The 21,060-nt window shown below is 42.3% G+C and overlaps 1 protein-coding gene across 4 annotated transcripts; it reads right to left on the reverse strand.

The window, feature by feature from the left end:
- Positions 1-499: 499 nt before the first annotated feature.
- LOC149349952 (UV-stimulated scaffold protein A-like) lies at positions 500-20,165 on the reverse strand. Of its 4 annotated transcripts, none has more exons than XM_089578930.1 (10): positions 20,056-20,165; positions 19,575-19,785; positions 19,378-19,497; positions 18,321-18,888; positions 18,108-18,258; positions 12,721-12,759; positions 12,482-12,656; positions 12,179-12,295; positions 10,331-10,566; positions 500-697 (listed from the first exon to the last, which is right to left on the reverse strand). In XM_089578930.1, exons 1-10 carry the CDS (start codon positions 20,097-20,099, stop codon positions 598-600), a joined length of 1,761 nt encoding a protein of 586 aa, XP_089435056.1. In that variant the 5' UTR covers positions 20,100-20,165; the 3' UTR covers positions 500-597. The 4 variants fall into 4 exon arrangements, 3 of the variants coding, with proteins under 3 accessions (XP_089435056.1, XP_089435054.1, XP_089435055.1); XM_089578928.1 differs by having other exon boundaries at positions 19,979-20,165; XM_089578929.1 differs by lacking the exon at positions 12,721-12,759 and having other exon boundaries at positions 19,979-20,165.
- Positions 20,166-21,060: the final 895 nt, after the last annotated feature.

Raw genomic sequence — 21,060 nt, forward strand, 5'->3', positions numbered from 1 at the left:
CCAGCAGCAAAGGTGTCTTTTATATTAGTCCCAAGGTGGCAGCACCAGGAAGCTTTGCATGAGACATTTGGGCATGAACCAACTATCACATCTCTCAAGTGGTAAACATACAAATGCAAGGTGTAGAAAATACAAGACAGCAGGAGAAGTGACCAGTGTGCATGTGGTATTGGTAGCCAGCATTACTGCCCAAATCGGAGTTGTGATAGCAATTAAGCTTACCACTGTAAGTATGAATTAAAATTTTATTGCCAACTGAATGGATATGCAGCACAGTCTACCAACCATGGACAAAAGAGGCTGCTCACAAAAGTTAAAGCACATTTATTTATCTGATTAATGTACTTTATGCCTCTCACACCAAGACTCATATCAATACAGTCCTGAAGTACTGGTTCCGAGCATTAAGCATTACTATACTTTGGTAACAATTACCTGTGCGCTGAGGTCATGCTCAACAGCAACTTCGCATGACTGGAAACGCATATGGTCTTATGGCCTTTTGTGCCAGGTGCTCATATGCATATGTACATGCTTTGACGACAAAATACATGGACCCAGAAGCTTGAAGCCTCATGCACATGTTGATGAGCACTTTCATGTCCCCAATGCATAGTTCCACTGGTCGCTGAATTTGTCATGAAACTTCCTGCCATCAACAGCATCCATGGATTGAGCCACTCTTTTTGCTGCTCGCCTGCACACAAAGAAATTATATGACATGTGAAACAACAAACAACACTAATGCACAAGGTCGCAAACATACTTCAACACAGTTTAGATTTCAAGTTTAAATTTCAAAGAGTTTACATTTCAAAAAAGCATAGATTTCGAGGGTTACCACAGAACAGATTCGTGAAAGCCATAGCTCATGTTTTTAAGAAATGGGCATAGGTTATACACAGCCACTAAACACAAATTTTTTCAAGCAGCAAAATGTTCTCACTAGCAAAATGCAACATGTACAGCTTAGCCAATAGAACTTCTGGCAAGCAGCCAGCATGTTGCATGTATGTGGTGGCAACAAAAGTGCACCATGTGCTATCAGCGTTAACAATGTAAACTGAGGGGCCAACTGTTCAGACATAATATTGGAATGAAGAATGCAGCTTTAAAACAACAAATAGAAAAGGCGAGGATAGGATGGACACTACACTTGCAATTGAATGAAATCAGAAAACGTACCATCGACGAGCAAAAAAACCATGCAAGCGCAAATGTCAAAAGAATGTAGAAACAAGCACAGAAACAAAACCTAAAGGTCAAACTATCAGATATTATTAAAAAGAATAAATGTGCAGGAAGATTGTTGGGTGAGCTAATGTATATTTAAAAAAATCACTTTCTTTATCCAGCAGGTAAACAGAAAGTGTGCTGATACATGTGTCATTACGGCATTTCCCAATTTCTCTAGCCAACTTATCTCTACCACACCCTAAAAGCTGTGTGAGATTTATAAAGAAGAAACAATCTTTACAACTCTTGCAGTGCTCGAGAAAATGTTTGCAGTATGCGAAATGACGAGGCATGCTCTCCCAGCTTTATGTTCAGGCATCTGCCAGTCTGCCCTATGTGCATGCTGCCACAAAGGAGAGGAATCTGATACACAAGACCAGTGGCACCAGCAACGCACAGCTTTCGGAGACAAATGAAACCTAGTCAAGACAACTGCAATGAGAATGGCGAGACAAGAAGACCTTGGTTCATACAGAGTATATGTTAGTGGACTTGATCGTCACTGCTATGGCCCAAAAACTTCTTAGTAGAAGTGCTGATGAACCCCTCATGTTCTTCCTCTCCAGCAGCTATTTATTATCAATGCGTTCTCGTTGGAGGAGTCAGTGCAAGCGGAAATGACGACCGCCATCTGTCAGTAGCCAGTGGCAGGTGGCAACCTGCCCATCAGGCTACGAACAAACTTAGTATATTGCCTCAGATATAACGAACCTTAGTGTGCCACCTCAGACATAATGAACTTCCATGTGTTACCTCAGATATAACAAACTTTAGTGTGCCAACCTCTGGTATAATGAATGTTCGGATGCTAATGCATTCAAACTATCTACCAAGGATCCCCTAACAAGGTTCTTTTTTTTCGTATTCTAGTTTTTGTGTGCCATTAAGCTGGTTTTCATTCTATTTGACGCTGATAGTACACCTGCATACAGGTTCAGAGGCATTCAGTAAAGATGAAAGATGAAAAAACTTTGACCTGAAACGAAATATTAGACGTGTGCATAAAGATCACAATTCTTGGTGTACAAGTAACATTTTCTCATTGTTGAAATTTACACGCATAATATATTTTAGAGTACCATCTTTAACTGCATGAGAGTTAACTGCACAAACTGTGCAACACTTTACACTTCACAATCCAGTGCACTTATCATAAGAATGTTACAGCTACTGATCAAAGACAAGAAAGAGAAAAGCTGCCACACTTTGGGTAATCATGAAGGTGAAATATGTAACATGAAATATAGCAAGAATGTGGCAAGACTGCCCTCTACAACCCAAGAAACACTACAGCCGTTCTTGGTACAGTATGTTCAACCATAAATCTGTGACTTGGCACCCCGAAGTGTTACCTCTCTCTCTCTCTCTCGTGCGTGCGTGCATGTATGTGTGTGCATGCGTGTGTGCATGTGTGTGTGCATGCATGCGTGCGCACATCCTGTACTGTACACTTGATGCTCTATGTTAGAGCTATGCACCACTGCCAATGAATATGCCACTGCCCAATGCCTGGCAGGGTTGCCCCGCAAGGTTCAAACTCAATATATTCCATAGTACTCAATGAAACAAAAACCGGGCAGTAGACAAACACTTCGACTGTGACTTTTCAAACTTTTTTTCGTACCATCTAGAGCTGTTTTCATGAAGTCAGTGATGTTGGCTACATTTGAAACCCCTGCTGGACGTAATGATAAGGCCGTTTCATGTCTCGAAAAAAAAGGGTCATTTTTCAAAAATAAGAGAAAAGATGGGCATTGCAAAGTTCTATGACACGCCTAGGAAGTGCTATCTGGTGCTGCAACTTCTTTCTTCTCTCACAGGCTGAAATGTTTTACTAAATGAGACTGTATCGAATTTTTCATCGCGGAAACAGCTTCGGACAATAAAGAAAACAAGTAATTGAGTATAAATGTGTTTTTTTGAGAAGAATAGAGCTGAAATTCTGGGAATGCAAGCATGCAGCATATGTATGTGAATTTCTAATATTTTTAAGCCATTCACGTTAATTCTGTCAAACAGGGGTCCGAAATATGCACACAAATTTTAGATTTTTCTTGATAGTAAAAATATAACGCATGTCTGAAAAGGTTAGAGAAAAGGATATCTTTGACACAAAGCTGAAGGCATATGCGACAGTCAAGAAAGGGGGCCATGGATGCTGATTGTGGGTTACAGCTTTAAAGGAGCAAACAATAAAGGAGCAAACAAGGAGCAAAGCAAACAATATGTTTGCTTGTGTGGTCCTCTTTCTACCGAATGTGTTAGACATTAGTAAACATAGATGACTGCATGGTACTCCATTACAGCCACCAAATAATTTATAACTGAATTTCTTCTCTGATGCTCTTTCAGTTTTGGTTTGAATAACTGAATGATGGCTGTGATGTCAAAGGTGGGTTTAGGTCAAGTGAGGCATGCAAAAAACTGAAATATAATCGCTGATACATTTTCTTCAAATGATTACAACGCTTAAGACAGCCTACCTCAAGACCTGAAATGACAACAAATGACGTATAAAAGATTATATTGCACTCTTTTTGCATGCCTCACGTGACTTAAACCCACCTTTGAGGTAACAGCTATCGTTCGGTTGTTGTAACTGAATCAGCACAAGGAAAGAATTCTACGAGTAAAGTATTTAGCAATCACAGGTGAATACGACGTAGTGATACATGTACACTATACCGCATGCATCATTACAGAGAATAAAACATGCAACTAAAATTAGGTGTCCATACACCTTTAACAGCCTAGCGCACTTGGACGAGCCAGGCTCGTCTTAAGTCGACTGTCATTTCTGGCTCATGAGTCCAGCATATCGTGTGTTTTCGGCACCCTTGTGTATGGTTTAAGACTCGTCCAAAGCATTTTTTTTATTTGCTGACAGAGGGTAGGACGGGCACTAAATGACCATTTTGGCACTATTTTCGAAAAAAAAATGTATCTGTTAGGAGGTCAAGAGGGTTTCCAAATTCCAGCAGAGTGGGCGTGTGAACAGCATCGTGGCATGGTTGCTTGACAGCATGCGTTTGTTCATGCAGATAGCGGGATATCTTCAGATCTACGTGGCATCTACCGCTCCAACAGACACCACTTGGATTGCACCTGCACCTTATTGCTGTTATGCTGACCTGACTTCATATGACCCCTCCTGGCAACCCTCTTGGACCGTGGCTCCTTCGCAGAAGTTCAGCTCATCGCCTACGACATCACCATTTCCTCTGGATATAAACAAACGTCAGCGGCCCGCGCCTTCCAGTGGGCGTGTGAACAGCATTGTGGCACGGTTGCTTGACAGCATGCGTTTGTTCATGCAGGTTAGTAATGACGTTCCTATGTTTGCAAAGAAATCTAGCAATGTTTGTCTTGTGCTGTTCCCACGCCCACAAGTGCTATTAGGTTTGCTTGTGCAGTCATTTGATGTGTGTGCTCAGCTGGTTCTGCAGTCGGGTGATGTCGAACTTAACCCTGGCCCTGGTACGCGTTCTAAGAACAGTGAAACGGATGACTCTGTACAGGAAAAGCTTAATGACGTGTTAACTTTATTACAGAACGTTAACTCACGCACTGCTAGAATGGAAACCGAACAGTCACGATTAATTGCTTCCATATCTGAAATAAAAGAAAATCAGGAATCTACGAAAAATAATATCTCCGATATCGATGCGAGGCTGTCGGCAGTTGAACTTCAAGCGTCTGCTTCTGACGAGGCTCAACAAGAGCTGCTGACCCTGCGCGAACTCGCTGATAACCTGATTAGCGAGAATGCCAAATTGCGGCTTAGTCAGTCACAGCTTGAAGACAGGCAGCGAAGAGACAATCTATTGTTTTTTGGCTTACGTGACAGTCCAACGGAAACATGGGAAGGAACGGAAGACAAGCTTTTGAGCGTTATCTCTAACTGCTTCAGTCCGGCGCTTACGAAGGATGCGTTTGAACGTACTCATAGGATTGGTACATTTACGGATGATAAATGTCGCCCGGTCATCGTGAAGTTCTGCTCCTTTAAAGCAAAGCAACAAATTCTATCCCAGTCAGCCAAACTTAAAGATGAAGGTATCACCGTAAGTGAAGATTACTCGTTAGAAACGCGTCAAGCCAGGAAAAAGCTGCTTCAGTTCGCTAAGGGTCAGGACTCATTTTACAAGCTTAGGTACAACAAACTGTACATTAAGAACAAATGCTACAGTTATAACCCTGCTCGCGACTGCGTTTTCATGGAGGCTAATCTTCGGGCATCACCTACTCCTCTTGATAGTAACTCAAGTCACGGTATCGTTGCTTCGTCACATGCTGAGCAGACTGATCGATTGTCTCCTTCGCCAGTCCACAATCAGCAGTCAAATCACGGTACCTCTGGCTCGACCTACGCGCCGTAGGGCTGCGCGAGGGGCAGTGGGCCGGTGTCCGATACTGGCAACTCCCTTTCTTTTCTTTTTTCCAACATACGAAGCTTACTACCCAAGCGGGATGAACTTAATCCTATCATTGATTCGTGTGATGCTGATGTCGTCTTACTAACCGAAGCATGGCTGTCTTCCAAGATAGCGGACATTGAACTATTTGACTGTAAGAAACGCTATAACGTGTTTAGATCTGACAGAAGTGAGAGATCTGGAGGAGGTGTTTTAATAGCTGTCGCGGATAACTTTGTAGCATCGCCTATTAATATTCCAACTAGCCTGGAACTGGTTTGGGTGGAACTTAGTGTACGTTTTAAGAGACCCGTCCTCGAGCCCAACATTCGTTGATGAATTGCATGATTCCCTTAACATGATCACTGTACGATTTCCGAGTACACCTATTGTCTTAGCTGGCGACTTTAACTACCCTAGTATCGTGTGGACTAATACATCACCTTATCTCAGCTCTTTTTCTACGGAGCGTAAAAAGTTTTTGTCAACTTGTATGGATTTCAATCTTTCGCAGTTAGTCTCTAAACCTACTCGAACTACTTTATCCTCATTGAATGTTTTAGATCTTGTTCTAACTAACGTGCCTGATCTTATCCCCTCGATTTTTTACCTACCTGGTCTCAGTGATCATTCTTTGCTCCATTTTGATGTACAAATTCCTGTGTGTATCCGAGTTAGTCAGACTAAACACATTAGAGATTATAAACGGGCTGACTTCAACGCTATTAACTGCGAACTAGCTCGTTTTTTGGACGATTACTTACCAGGCTTTTCACAGCGTTCTCTTTACACTAACTGGGATTTGTTCAAGGATATCATTGAACATCTCATTAACACTTTTGTACCATTAAGATCTCTGAAGTGCGATCGGGAATCATCCTGGTTTAATAATGTTTTAAAAAGACTCTCCAATAAAAAGAAGCGCTTGTTCCGCTCTGCGAAGTTGTTGAATTCTAAACAACGATGGGAGGCCTACTTTTCCGCAGCTGCAGAGTACAAAGGTGCGCTAAAAAACGCAAAGGACACATTTTTTAACCACACCCTGCCTGCTATGCTGGTAAATAATCCTAAACAATTTTGGAATGTAGTTAACAAGAAAGACGCGTCCACAATTCTACTTACTTCTTCTGATGGTGTTGCCTTTCCTCCATACGAATGTGCTTCTGTTCTAAACAATACATTTGCTGCGGCATTTTCTAGCAATGTTTCTCTTGTTCATCGCGTGTGCCCTGTTTTTGATGCACTTCCTATGGATCCAGTTATATTCGAAGCGTCAGGCATCCAGTGCATCATAGAAAATCTTAAGGTTTCCTCTTCCTGCGGTGTTGACAACATTAATTCGAAGTTTTTAATTAATACAAAGTTTTGTTCCATAATTCTTACTACATTGTTTGAACAATCACTTGCAACAGGTTGTATTCCCAATGATTGGAAAATTGGGAAGGTGATTCCACTGCATAAGTCCGGAAATAAACATTCTCCTGATAACTTTAGACCTATATCGCTCACTAGTATTCCGTGCAAGATCATGGAACACGTCATATATTCTCATCTCATCTCTTTTTTAGAATCTAACTCCTTTTTCAGCATTGCCCAGCATGGTTTTCGTAAGTCTTTTTCATGCGAAACTCAGCTAATATGTTTCACACATGACCTTCATTGCATCCTTGACCACGGGTCTCAGGCAGACTGCATATTTTTGGACTTCTCGAAAGCGTTTGACACTGTTTCGCATGAGCTTCTCTTTCTTAAATTAAGCAATCTTAACATAGATCCTAATGTCCTTGCATGGCTACAATGCTTTCTTTCTAACCGTTCACAATTCGTAACAGCGAACAATATAAACTCACATTCTTTGCCTGTCCGTTCCGGAGTGCCTCAGGGGTCAGTTCTTGGGCCCCTCCTCTTTCTCATCTATATAAATGACTTACCGGCTAACATTTCTTCTTCAATTAATCTTTTTGCCGATGATTGTGTTATTTACCGCGAAATTAAAGATGATAATGATGTCTCTTGTCTTCAATCCGATATTAACAAGATTCTTGACTGGTGTTTTATTTGGAACATGCAACTAAACATTAATAAGTGTAAACATGTACGTATTTCTCGTCTCTCTAATGCCCCTTCCTCTTATCACATTAACAACGTGTCTCTCGAAACCGTGTCATGTTATAAATATCTGGGTGTTTACGTTTCTTATCACCTGTCTTGGAAAACTCACATTGAATACATAATAAATAACGCTGATCGCATGCTTGGGTACCTTCGCAGAAATTTCTCACGTTCATCTAGTTCAATAAAATTATTACTTAATAAAACATTGGTACGGTCCAAGTTAGAATATGCTGCATCTGTCTGGAGCCCTGGCATCGATTCACTCATTTCAGATTTGGAAGCTGTGCAGAACCGCGCATGCCATTTCATTCTTTCTAATTATCACCGAACAAGCAGTGTAACCGCCATGAAATCAAGTTTGTCCCTACCACTTCTTTCCCACCGCAGATCAATAGCCTCATTGTGTCTTTTTCATAAAATTTACCACAACAGCTTTCTCAATCCTAAGTTACTGTCAAGACCATGTTACATATCAGCACGCGTTGATCACCGTCATAAAGTTGGAATCCCATCTTGTCACACCAAATGTTTTCATGACTCATTCATACCCCAAACTTGTGCCAGCTGGAATCACCTTCCCCACGACATCGCAGGTATTTCTGATAACAATGCATTTCGTCAAGTCCTTAATGTTTCTTTCTGAGTATGTGTCGTTTATTACTGTATAAAAATTGCCTTTCACTGTCTACACACTGTTTTAATATATCCCCATTGCATTCTAATCTCATTGCCTTCCTGTGTTTTCAATTTGTCATGTATTCCTGGTTTATTTTTGTTTTCTCTTGTTGTTGCTGTTTAGACTGAAATTTTTATGTATTCCGACTCCCCTCTGTAATGCCTTCGGGCCCTGAGGGTACAATAAATAAATAAATAAATAAACATGTATTTTTGAGCAGTGAGTGGAAGGCTGAGTGGTACAGGTGTGGCTGGAGCCAAAAATATTAGACAAGGTGTACTTGCCTAATTTTTAAATAAATTTCCATTAAAATACATGTTGGGTAATAGCAGTGACCTACACAGATCATGACTGCTGCAAAAGACTATTGACAAAATATAAAAAACAGACTTTCGCCTGATATACAGTAGCATCTCGATGAAACCAATATCAAGAGGTCGTGAAAAAAAACTGACAGGCGATCAGTGGGACGACCCTACGGAAATGCATAGCATCGGACTTTCCCGACATGGGGGTTCTAATGCTACCGCATTAATATTCGTGTTACCCGAAATTTGCATCATCTAAAACCAAAAACACATCTGTATGCAGAAGCATGGGAAATCCATCTACACAGAACTCTTTATGGCTGACGGGATTTATTTACAGCTTTGCGCCAGTGCTCGCTGCTCACGGTGTGTACTGCACAATTGGTGATCATGGCATTGGTGATGTAGTATGGGTAACACTCTACCGATCAGTGCTCACAGAGCGTACTGTGTGATTGGCGATTGTGGCATTTGTGATATGAGGGCATCGCTTAGTACTTGCAGTTGCAGCAGCAGCTCCCACGTTCTTGTTATCCACAGCGGTGCAGGCGGGCATTCAGAACACCTGAAATTCTGTTCACTGAAGAATTTCAGGTGTTCACTCTGCTACAAGGATTTTTAAAATTCGTATCAGCAGTCACTATAACAGCAAGATTCTTCTGTACTTAGCAAGCCGAAGCTAGAGATGATGACTAGATACACATAGCGATTTATCCATCCAGCATTTTTTTGAATTTACACAAAGGTGCCATTTATGAACAAAAATTTCCAGGAAGAAAGCAATTTACAGGCAGCAGATAATGCTACATAATGCGATGATTTACAAGTCCCCAATACTTGCTTCTGCAATAAAGTATGCTAGGTAATAATAAGTAAAGCAGCGAGTTGCTTAAGGAAAATATAAAGCTGCTTTAAATTTCTGTACTGTGTAAATCGTTCTACACAAGAGATATCTGCTTCGATTAATGCTAACCCTGTAATGCACAAGCAACAAAAACGTCGTATGAAAGTTATGTTTTATGATTACTAATCGCTACACTGAAGAACTGCAGAAAACAAGCCAATTTATTAAGAAAAATATGATGACTACATAATTAAAATTGGCAATACAATTAAAAAGATTTAAAAAGATTAAAAAATGTCATATGACAAGTCAACAACACTACTTTAGCAGGACCAATGCACATTGCATCAGTTCTATCCAGAAGCTCGGTTGTACCTAAATAAACATGCCATATTGAAAAATTTATATCAAATTGCTTCTGTACCCCATCAAGACAATAATCCAAGTACCAGCATGCAACTTTCTTTCACTGGTCTGCCACATTCAAAACAGTATGCAAATGTCCCACCTGCACACATCTCATGCATAACCGCACCAAGGTTGTTTGTTCAGCTATCGAAAGCCAGCAGATGTTAGATAGACCTTGCGTAAGTGCTATACCTGCAGAGAAGTCAGTAGTGCTATATCCTCATGAAGTCTGACATTGCAACACACACGGCACAGAGGAAGCTTGAGGATGGCCCTCTAGATATTGTCTGTGTCTAGATATGACATGCCTTCCTTGCACACCACTCACCTGTTGAAGACCTTCTTTTCGAGGCGAGCCCTGGCACCACCTCGCGCATGGCCCTGGCCCCGCTGCTTCTGCCGCGGCACTCGGCCCACACGCAGCTGGGCACCCGTGGCAGCCTCCAGGTCTCGCAGCAGCCCAGGATCTTGCCAGTCAGGCACACTTGGAGCTGACTGTGCCAAGCTTGGGTCCCGTGGGTTTCCAAGAACATCTCGGGCCACCACGGGGCCATGCAGGGGACACTGCATGTTCCCATTCACAAAAGAGATGCACAGTCTTAAGATTTTTTTTTACCCAGAAATGAGGCAAACAATAATGTTGCACAGCTCTCGCGTGTCGAGAGAGGGTACGGCAGGCAGCGCTGGCAACGCAAGGTGAAGAGGGTAACAACAGGGTAACAACAGGGTAACAACAGGGTAACAACAGCGGGCAGGCCGAGAGAGGTAACATGCTGGAAGAAGCATGTGCTTTGGCGGCCAGTCTAAGGTGGCAGTGCGACCGTGCGCGCTCGCCTCTGGCTCAGCCTCAGAGCCCCCGCCTCCCCCATTTTCCCCACTCCACTCGTAGCAACGCTGCCCGAGCTGCAGCGGAGGTGGTGGTGGCTGATGCCGCAGTTGTGCCCTCAGTGCAATCGCGAAACGCTTCTCCGCGTTTATGACTTTGGGTAATGGGGTTTTCTGAAAACCATTTTCAAGGTTCAAGATTTCGCCTACATTTATTTCTTATTTTGGTTTTCCTGCTGCACTGTCCTTTCGAGTCTTCTAGGGAAAACTGCACGTAATGAAAACCTGGATGTAACGGAAAATCCTGGACTTTTTCCAATTTCGTTATATCCAGGTTTAACTGTACACTCATCACCCCACAGTACTCCCCTACAGCAGTTAAATAAATTGTAATGGAATTCTTCTTCATGCTACTTTAGTTTCGGTTTCAACAACTGAACGATGGCTGTGAAGATAAAGCTGGCTTTAGGCCTTGTCATGCATGAAAAAGGTTAAAAAGTACCACTCATGTGTCATTTTAATTCACTGCAACACTTAAGCCAGCCTTACATCGTTCAGTTGATGAAACTGAAACAGCATGAGAGAAGAAATTCAATAATAAATTATTTAGTGGCGGTAAGCTAATACCATGTGGTGATCTGTGCAACTAATGTATTTGCACCATTACAGAGAAGAAAGCATGCAACTAAAATTAAATGTCTACACCCCTTTAAGCTGTTTTGGTTAGAGCATGCTGCCGCTTTGCACGCAGTTTCTCTGTGGTCCTGCGAGGTATGCCTGAACAAGGCATTACCATACTGAGAACAACTACATCCAATTCATGTTATTCGTAAAATTGATTTTGTGGCTCTTTCTGGCTATGAAGATGTTTGTATGGCAGCAAAGACATATTTAATGCTGAAAAACTGAATTTATAAAAATCTTCCCCACACTCAATTCAAAATCACAACCGAAAAGGACTCCGTGGTCACTATATGAAAGTTAATTGCAGTACAGCCTAGCCTCATTGATTCCAATGCATAAAACTGTCTTGACACACTGCAATTTGCTTGCAAAAACGGCTGGTGGTGGCAACACCTGCACCTCATGCTATGACCTTTGCTAGCTTACAAAAGCTACTTTTCCAGTTATGTACCTTCCTTGCAATTAGATTGTGGTAATCTCTCAATGCACAGCAACTTGAATTTGTCCTCAGTGTCCCTTTAAAAAAATGTTCACCAGTTTTACAATTCAGCCTACTCAACACCTTGGCTTGTTGTGTGCTACCAAAGTGCATTAAAAAAAGGCCCTTTTTAGAAGATATATCGCAATGTGTGTAATCAATTCACTGGTCTGAAAGCACTCCACTAACCTTGAAGCGATCGCGTCGAGGGCATAGTTTGCCGCTAGGAAGAGGTGCACGGCAGGTCCACTTCACTGGCTCAAATCTTCCACTGAAATCTATACGCCTCTCCCGGAATGGCAATGCCTGAAAACAAGAAAGTAATCAGCACCTTATCCTCTTTCCTCTCCTGTGTTTATTTTTGTTGTGATACCACTTCTGCTACAAACTTAAGAGCCCAAATGCAAACCTCTTTTACCCATGAGAAAAGGTAACCAGTTGACAAATTGCATCAGCGCTCAAAATGCTTGTGGAAGTTCCCCGAGTCCGCACCTGTGCCTGCACATTATCGTCATCCTTGGAGGTGCCTTTCCACACGCAGTTCAGGTCACTAAAGCCACTGCCAACTGGTGCTTCAAACTTGTCTTGCTCCCAGTATATCAAGTCTAGGTCAATGTTGCGCATTGGAGCTGCACATGATGTGCTGGGACCAGCCTCTGCAAGGTCTCTGTGAAGAAATGAATGCTGGTCACAACAGAAGAAAAAATAATGGGGCAGAAGAAACCACTTACTTAGCACTGGGAACTATTTTATTGGCCGAGTTCTCACTCCTGGAAAGGCAACAGAAAGACATCAAATTACAGAGGCCCTATAACCCCATCTTATAAAGCTTTGAAATATATTATGCCAGAACATCACTTTTGAAATCTCCAGCCAAAAATTGTTAAGGCATTTCGCATTAAAACAGTTACGGAAGTCACTCCTGACCGCTTCCAAAACTTCCCCTCTCCTCTTATTGCTCCTACTGCTGGAACATGCACATCTGCAGTAGCTATACACGATGCTACACAGAGTCAAAGGAAAATTGAGGAGGGCAAGGAGAGTGTGCATGTGTGCGTGTGTGTATGCCTGTGAATGCATCCCCAAAGCGCGAAATGTTTTGCAGGAAAAGCAGGCTGGCCTCCTATTTTTTCAACTAAGAAAGTTCAATAAATGCATTGTGCAAAAAGACACTTCCCCCTCCCCAGGAGTTCCCAATAAATCCAATCCTGCACCAAGTGATACACAATCCTTCAAAGCTTCCTATTAATGTGAGAGCATTAGTTGGCTCATTGTGCGAAAACCCGGTCGTCATCAGAAATCCGTGGCCAAAATCCGTGACATCATCACCTCTCCTGGAACAATAGGCGGCCAGCATCCCCACCATCATTTATTTATTGAAGTACCTTAAAGGCCCAGCAGCGCATTACATAGGGTGGGGGACATAAAAACGAAACATAAGAGATACGAGATGGAGTTGTCAGGGTAAGCCAGAGTAACAAATAAGATGGCAAGTAAGCTGGAATAAAATTAGGGTAAATAGGCAAACAAACAAAACTCCAATACGGTAACAGAACTGTGATAAAAAAAAAAAATGGTGTCAGGAAGTTTTAAAAACAAGTGCACAGTGCATAACAGCTTAACACTAGACGCTGAAATTAAACTGATCATGAATGCACAGAAATAAGAAAAGTATAACTCAAAAACTAAATAACGAAAGGGAAACACGACAAAGACACACAGATGGCACCAAAAAAGCATGAGAAAGAAAATCTATACATTACATAACAAAACAGCACAATCAGATTACAAAGCACCTAAAAAAGCTAGCAAAGCTGCTTGGAATGATGATAATACGGCGATATTAGGCAGCAACTCATTCCATTCATTTACTGATAAATTTAGCGGTGCATTTTGGTATTTTTTGCACGTGCGAAAATTGGGCACATTTTGTTTGCATGGTCTATGCGAGATGAAACATGAGGAGCGGGAAAAAGATGGGAGCGGGCGAATACCGAATGACTATAATATAAGGTATGCAAAAATGATAATCGGGCAAATTTCCTCCAGGTCGCAAGAGATGACAGGCTCAAATTTTTTTAAATTAATGATATGCTCTGACATCGTGAGTAAGATGATGAAATGAACCTTGCTGCTTTGTTCTGAACAGATTCGAGAAGACCGGAAAGAAAGTCCTGATGAGGATGCCATATAATAGAAGCACATTCTAAGAATGGCCTGATGAATGAAGTGTAAGCTTGATATCTTGTGGTAGAATGTGCAAGGTGTAAACAGCATCTTAGCATGGCAAGTTTCCTGAATGCTTTACTGGTAATGTGACCTATGTGAGTATTCCATAAAAGTTTAGAATGCAAATGAACTCCTATATATATTATGCAAGAGACAAATTCAACACTTCTATTGTTTACTGTGTAAATGTTACATAACGGTCCAGGAACAGAACAGAATCTGATGTGTTTAGTTTTTTCTGCATTAATTTCCATTTGTCAAGTACGGCACCATTCAGTTCATCATCATCATCATCACCAGCCTGACTACGCCCACTGCAGGGCGGCAGAAAGTTAGGTGGGTGGATGAGATTAAGAAGTTTGCGGGGATACGGTGAATGCAACTGGCAAAGGACCATTCAGTTAGTTTGTTTAAATCAGATTGAAGCGCGTGAACGTCATTCAGGTTAGTTATTTCTTTATAGATCATGCAGTCGTCTGCGAAAAGGCGAATTGATGAGATGATGTTATCTGCTATATCATTTATACAAATCAAAAAGAGCAAAGGCCTGAGAACTATTCCTTGTGTGGACGCCTGATTTCACATGTGTACGGTTAGAGATGCAGTCGTTATCTTAACTGATTGGAACTGTTTAGTCAGGAATTCAGCAATCCATCTAGTCGTTTTATCATCAAGCTGCAAACTTTTCTCAATTTTAGCAGTAAGCGTTTGTGAGGGACACCATCAAAGGCTTCAGAAAAATCAACCAAAGCTGCGTCTGTATCGAAGGACATGTGCAGTGAGGAATGAAGGTCAGTAACTAATTTAAATATATAAAAGGGTTTGGCATTTATACCGGAAACCGTGTTGTGTTTCGAGAAGCGGATTATTTGAGTTTAAATGGTTCATAATAAGAGTAAATAGGATGTGTTCAAATAGTTTGGAGCATATTGATGTCACAGAAATCGGTCTGTAGTTAGTAGGGTCAGAATGGTCTCCTGTTTTAAATATAGGAATGATGTGAGCAATCTTCCAGTCATTTAGGACACATCCTGAGTCAAGTGACTGCTGAAATAGCAGCGACAAAAGGAAAGAGGATTCATGACATGTTAATATGAGAAGTTTAGAGGTGATACCATTGGGGCCTGGACTGGTGGAAAGTGGAAGTATATCTATCGCCTTCGCCACGCCGTTTGCAGAGATTACGATAGGTGAGAAGTTAAATTGAATGCATGAGGAAGGGAGTTCTTGTCAGCTATTAAGTGGCAACTCGTCTGTAAATACTTTATCAAAGTATTGATTAAAAGTTTCAACGACATGTTGTAAAGAAAAGGCACAACCATTCTCATCCGTTAGGACGGGCACTACCTGGTCACACTTGGGAGTCACTGAGCACCAGAATTTTTTTAGGATTGGTTTTAAGCAAATTGGGGAGTGTGTTGCTAAAATATTTTTCTTTAGCTTCTAGAATTGCAGCTGCAGTTAGGACAGAAAGATTATTATATCTTTCCCAGTCAATGGGTGAATTGGTTCGTGTGGCTTTCCTGTAAGCCCTTTTCTTTCTACTCAGGCTCCTCTTGACATCACGTGTGAACCATGGGTCACTCAATCTCGTGTTGATAATGAATTTCGGGATACAGGTGTCTTCAACTTCTTTGAGTTTATTGCACATTAGATACCAGTTCTCGTTGGTGGTTCACATTTGAAAAGTGTCTGCAAGCCAGAAGGAAAAATTGACAAGCATCCGATTCATTTTTTGTAAATCTGCATGAGCATAGACCTGCATATTTTTTTTTATATATTTTATTAGCACGAGGCAGCAATAAGGAGCAATGTACACGCCTGTGGTCTCTAATATCCTCCAGGACACGTGTGGTAGCCCGATCAAGATGGTTAGTTAGAAGCAAGTCTAAGATATGACTGCCGCGCGTGGGTTCATGTACCAGTTGTGAAAGGTGATACAGCTGAAGCAAATCAAAAAACCGTACATATTCGGAGCGATTATTTTGAGAACTGATAGAAGAAGATTACCACTCGATAGTGGGATAATTGAAACCACCACCTAAGACAATGATACTTTGAAAACTTGCTTATAACCTGACCGAGTACATCGTTCAGGAGCTCAGGGAAATCAGGTCCGCAATCGGGAGGGCGATAGCAAGCACCAAAAATGCATTTAAAATGTTGAAACCAAGCAGACACCCAAATCAGCTCAAGTGGTGTGTCAATTTGCATGAGAGATGGATGGTAATCGTCTTTAACTGCGATCATAATGCCACCACCTCGGTAGTTTTCCCTATCTTTCCGGAACAGCACCAAAGAATTTGGAAGCGCAAGCTCACAGTGCCGATGATTATGTTGGCAGAGCACGTGCGCAGGAATGATTTTAGTGCATCAACCTTGGGAAGAACGCTGCGGAAGTTAGCAAGAAGAATAGAAACCGCTGATGTACGAGCAGGCTCAGAGTGACATGTAGAAGCCAGTCAGTCAGCAGAGGGATTTCTAAGTGCGATCCGCTCAACGCTACCCGTGATTTGATTGAACTCATATATGCAGCCACGTAAGTGAAGCTTGTTGAATCGAATACTGAAACGCTCCTTCTCATAACGGTTTGCTTTAGCATAGACGCGTAGCATTTTTCGAGCATACTGTACTCAGGGTGAGAAATCTTCCTCCAACCAAACCTTGGGAGATTTGAGGTCTTTGAGTTTGTAAGCACAGCGTACAAAGCGCGACTGAGATGTCCCCTGGCCCAGGGGAGTCAGTTATGCACCTTTCCTTTCTTCAAAAATCAATGGAGTTTAAACCTACCGCTGGTCTGGAGAAAAGGAAGGGCGCATAACTGCCTCAATTTGTAGGTGGTCGCCACCACCTACTTACAGTGCGATTGAGGTGTCATCTGACCTGGTGAGCCAGTTATACTTGCCCTCGCATTTACACATCATAAGAACTGCTTAGGTGCCCCTGTAATTTTTTCTTTCTTCTCTCACAAATATAAATTTTGTCACTACACAAAGTCCTTGCATTAGCTTTATCAATTTGCTGCTCCGCTCATAACGGTGCTCGAAATGTGTAGCACTGAAAAAAAGAAGCCAACTGTAACCATCTGTTCTCTGTGATGTGTAAAGAACTACCATACTGTCTCTTTCATTATTGCTATTTCTCCTCACTTCTTTCCCTTTTCCCCATAGTGGAAGAGAGTTCGTGTCAACAGAATCACTAGACAGATGCAATGCATGCAATGCATTTTCCTTTTCAATACAATTACACATTGTCCGCCGCGGTGCCTCAGTTGTTGTGGTGCTTGGCTGCTGACCTGAAAGACACGGGTTCCATCCCGGCTGCGGCGGTCTAATTTCGATGGAGGCGAAATTCTAGAGGCCCGTGTACTGTGCGATGTCAGTGCACGCTAAAGAACCACAGGTGGTCGAAATTTCCGGAGCCCTTCACTATGGCATCTCTCATAGCCTTAGTCAGGACATTAAACCCCATAAACCGAACCAAAACAAACAATTACATATTCACATACACAAAATGACAATTAAAAAGCCATGAAGCATAGTAAGTATTCAAAACAGGTGCAGGATAAGAGAAACAATCAATGAAGTGAGGTTCTGTGGTAAGCGAAGGGCAAAATATGTTTGGTTTGGTTTATGGGGTTTAAAGTCCCAAAGTGACTCTGGATATGAAGGACATCGTAGTGGAGGTTCGACCACACAGGGTTCTTTAACATGCACTAATATTACTGTACATGAATCTCTAGCATTTTGCCTCCAAATACGACCGCTGTGGCTGGGACAATAAACATCTGACTGAGATATTTACCACCTCATAATATCATAACTGGGCATGCTTATTTAAGCTGTTTATGTTTTCAAGGCCCCTGTAAGAAGGAACAAATGCCACGCACCCACTACAGCTATCCTGAATAGCAAACTCCTTCCTCAGCCTTCGCAGCTGTGCTTCTCTGGAAGTTGGGTCAGACGCCTCATCAGGCTCCTTATGCTGACACGCTTTCCCAACCGAGTTTCTTTTTGCCTTTTTCTCTGCAGGCCCAATACCTATAATGAAAGTGAAAAAATTACACGGGTGATCAACATGAAACCACAAATCACAGACTCACCATACTCGGTCTGCCTAGAAGCAGGAATTACAGGTTCGTAACCCTCTTTCTCTGGAACCTCTTCAAGCTCGCTGTCAGAGGATTCCTCAGATCCCACATTCAACTCTTCAAACTTTTCATGAGCAATTTCAATGCGGTGCTTGAGGTCAATAGTGTTCCTCAATACTTCCATGGGATGGGTAATCTTGGCCAGTCCTTTCAGCCACTTTTTTACCAACGGAAGGGATACTTCCATAAGCTCGTGGTGGAGTCGCCGAAGAGTGTCCAGAATTTCTTCATTATCTGCTGTTTTGCACACATTTACCTTGCGCGAAACCTGTATTTCAAGTCTGAATGTCACAGGCATAGCATGGTCTCTTAGGCGCTCTGCTAATGTTGCTCCTGGCAATGGATCAATGGATGGTGTGGCTTCCTTGTTTGCATCTTCAGCCTCACTCGGCACCAACAAACGAAAGCAATTTTCCATTTGCGTGACAATGAGTTGAATGTCCGGGGTTCGATCAGCGATCTCGTTGAGAAGCCTTTCGGCCCAGGCAGGTTGCTGCAGCTGCTCTGCTCGTTGTGTCTTCTGCAAAAAAGAAGTACGCTACATCACAAGGAAGTACAACTTTGCTAAAAGCTGCGAATAAATATTAAGCAACAGCTTGCTGCCTCACTACGAAGCAAATGATAATCACTCAAACTGCTGCTTCTGCCAGGTCACAGACTGCTGATTTTTGTGAAATAAGCTGTACCAAACCAACCAATCTGCAACTTAACACAAACAGCATTAAAGAAGTGAACAAAATTTTGCTTTTTACATGCATTTATCAGCATTCATAATAGTTCAACATCGCAAGCAAATAGGGCAGAGTAGGAGAGAGAACACACAGACCGTCGCCGAGTACTGGTGTGTTCCCTCTTCTACTCTGTCCTGTTTGTTTGCCCTGTTGAACTATCATGAATTGTTACCAACTGGCCCAATCTTCCATTTATCAGCAGTACTTCAAACAATGCCAGGTCCTCTAAAAACTGAAATAAAAAGTTCAGCATGAAAACGAGAAGCAGTGTAGCTCACCTGTTTAAATCCCTTCAAGAAATTCATGGCAAGGGACAGAACTCTATAGCTTGCTCCGAATTTCTCATTCCACTTTTCGATGGTTTCCCAGAACTTTTCCTTCAAATTCTTCGACACGGCCTAAATGCAAATGTTGTTGCCAAAACATCACTTTTGCAGCAAATTACAGAGAAGGCAAAATGCGAAAGCGTACGCACAGGAGTGCCTGGAAGTGGCAGATCAGGGTTTGTTTCGGCAAGGAGCTCAAGAATCCGCTGAAAATCTTCCAGGATCAACGTGCGAAACAGGTGAGACCTTAAGAAAAGCTCATTGATGACATCAAGGGTACTTAAACGGACATCAGCATCGTCTTCTTCCAATCTCTCTCTGAGCAATACACTCGCCTCCTTCATCACAGCGTCAGACGAACTGAGGGAGAAAAAAGAAAACGAAAAAGAGCGAAGTGTACCAGTTTTCTGGTATTGTCATTGACTACAACAGAAGCCTCAACAGAACATCGATACATAACTGATATGCCAATAAGCTCATCCTTGAGAACAGAAACAATGCAGAAATAATGCTAAGTGGAGTACTTCGCACACGAGCGAAACCGATCTCTTACCGACAAAGCCGCTTCAATTTCACCATGGATTCCTTTTTAACACGCTCCGGACTAGAAGATGTTAAGGTCTCTATTACCTTACAGATCTCAGAGGTATGTTTTTTTTGTGCCATCCTATCATAAGCGCAGAGCGGACCTGCGACAACACGTTTAAACGTGCTCTTGGTTGTATCTTGGTTCTTGCAGTTCTTCTGTAGTTCTTCTTTCGCTTTGCTTTTAGGCTACGACTCTGCCTTTTGGTGACTGATGTGTAGCCAAAGAATAAGCCAAGCGACAATATCTGATGCTTTTCAATATTGAGAAACTCTATGCATATGCCCGATCCCTCAACGGCTGCGTTTAATACACGATAAATTAGTGGGCACACTCGTGGGCATGCATGGAAAAGCAGATGCTGGCCGTTTGTAAACAAAGCCGGCAGATGACGATAGGGCACTCGCCCTCCCATGCATCCGCAATAAAACCTTCCGAAATCTTCGGCGCGGAGTTTGAAGTGGTGTCGGTGCCTCATTTTTTTTTGGTGTGTGTGTGAGTACTGGTGTGTTCCCTCTTCTACTCTGTCCTGTTTGTTTGCCCTGTTGAACTATCATGAATTGTTACCAACTGGCCCAATCTTCCATTTATCAGCAGTACTTCAAACAATGCCAGGTCCTCTAAAAACTGAAATAAAAAGTTCAGCATGAAAACGAGAAGCAGTGTAGCTCACCTGTTTAAATCCCTTCAAGAAATTCATGGCAAGGGACAGAACTCTATAGAAAGGAACACAAAAGCACCCGTGTTTCATCTTGGGTGTTCCATTCTTTTGCCTGGTATGTGTTTTGCGCTAAGTGAGATTCATATAATTTCAAGCAGCCAGACAGCCAAGCTTCAAGGCAGTAGCGAAACAGCAAACAGGCAATCTACTCCGTGACACGCCTAGACTACGTCCCACTGCAAGAATGCATGCACCCGTTACGTTGCGCTTGTATTTGCGTCATTGCCCAGGACGGCGATCTCGAGAATTCGACGCTGTAGTGCGTCTACGCCTCACGGCCAGCGGTCCCCGCCGCGCACCCGCTCCAGGCCGTCGTGCTGTGCCTTTC

The sequence above is a fragment of the Amblyomma mixtum genome, chromosome 3 (assembly GCF_055824585.1).
Source record: "Amblyomma mixtum isolate Tamu chromosome 3, ASM5582458v1, whole genome shotgun sequence".
Classification (NCBI taxonomy): domain Eukaryota; kingdom Metazoa; phylum Arthropoda; class Arachnida; order Ixodida; family Ixodidae; genus Amblyomma; species Amblyomma mixtum.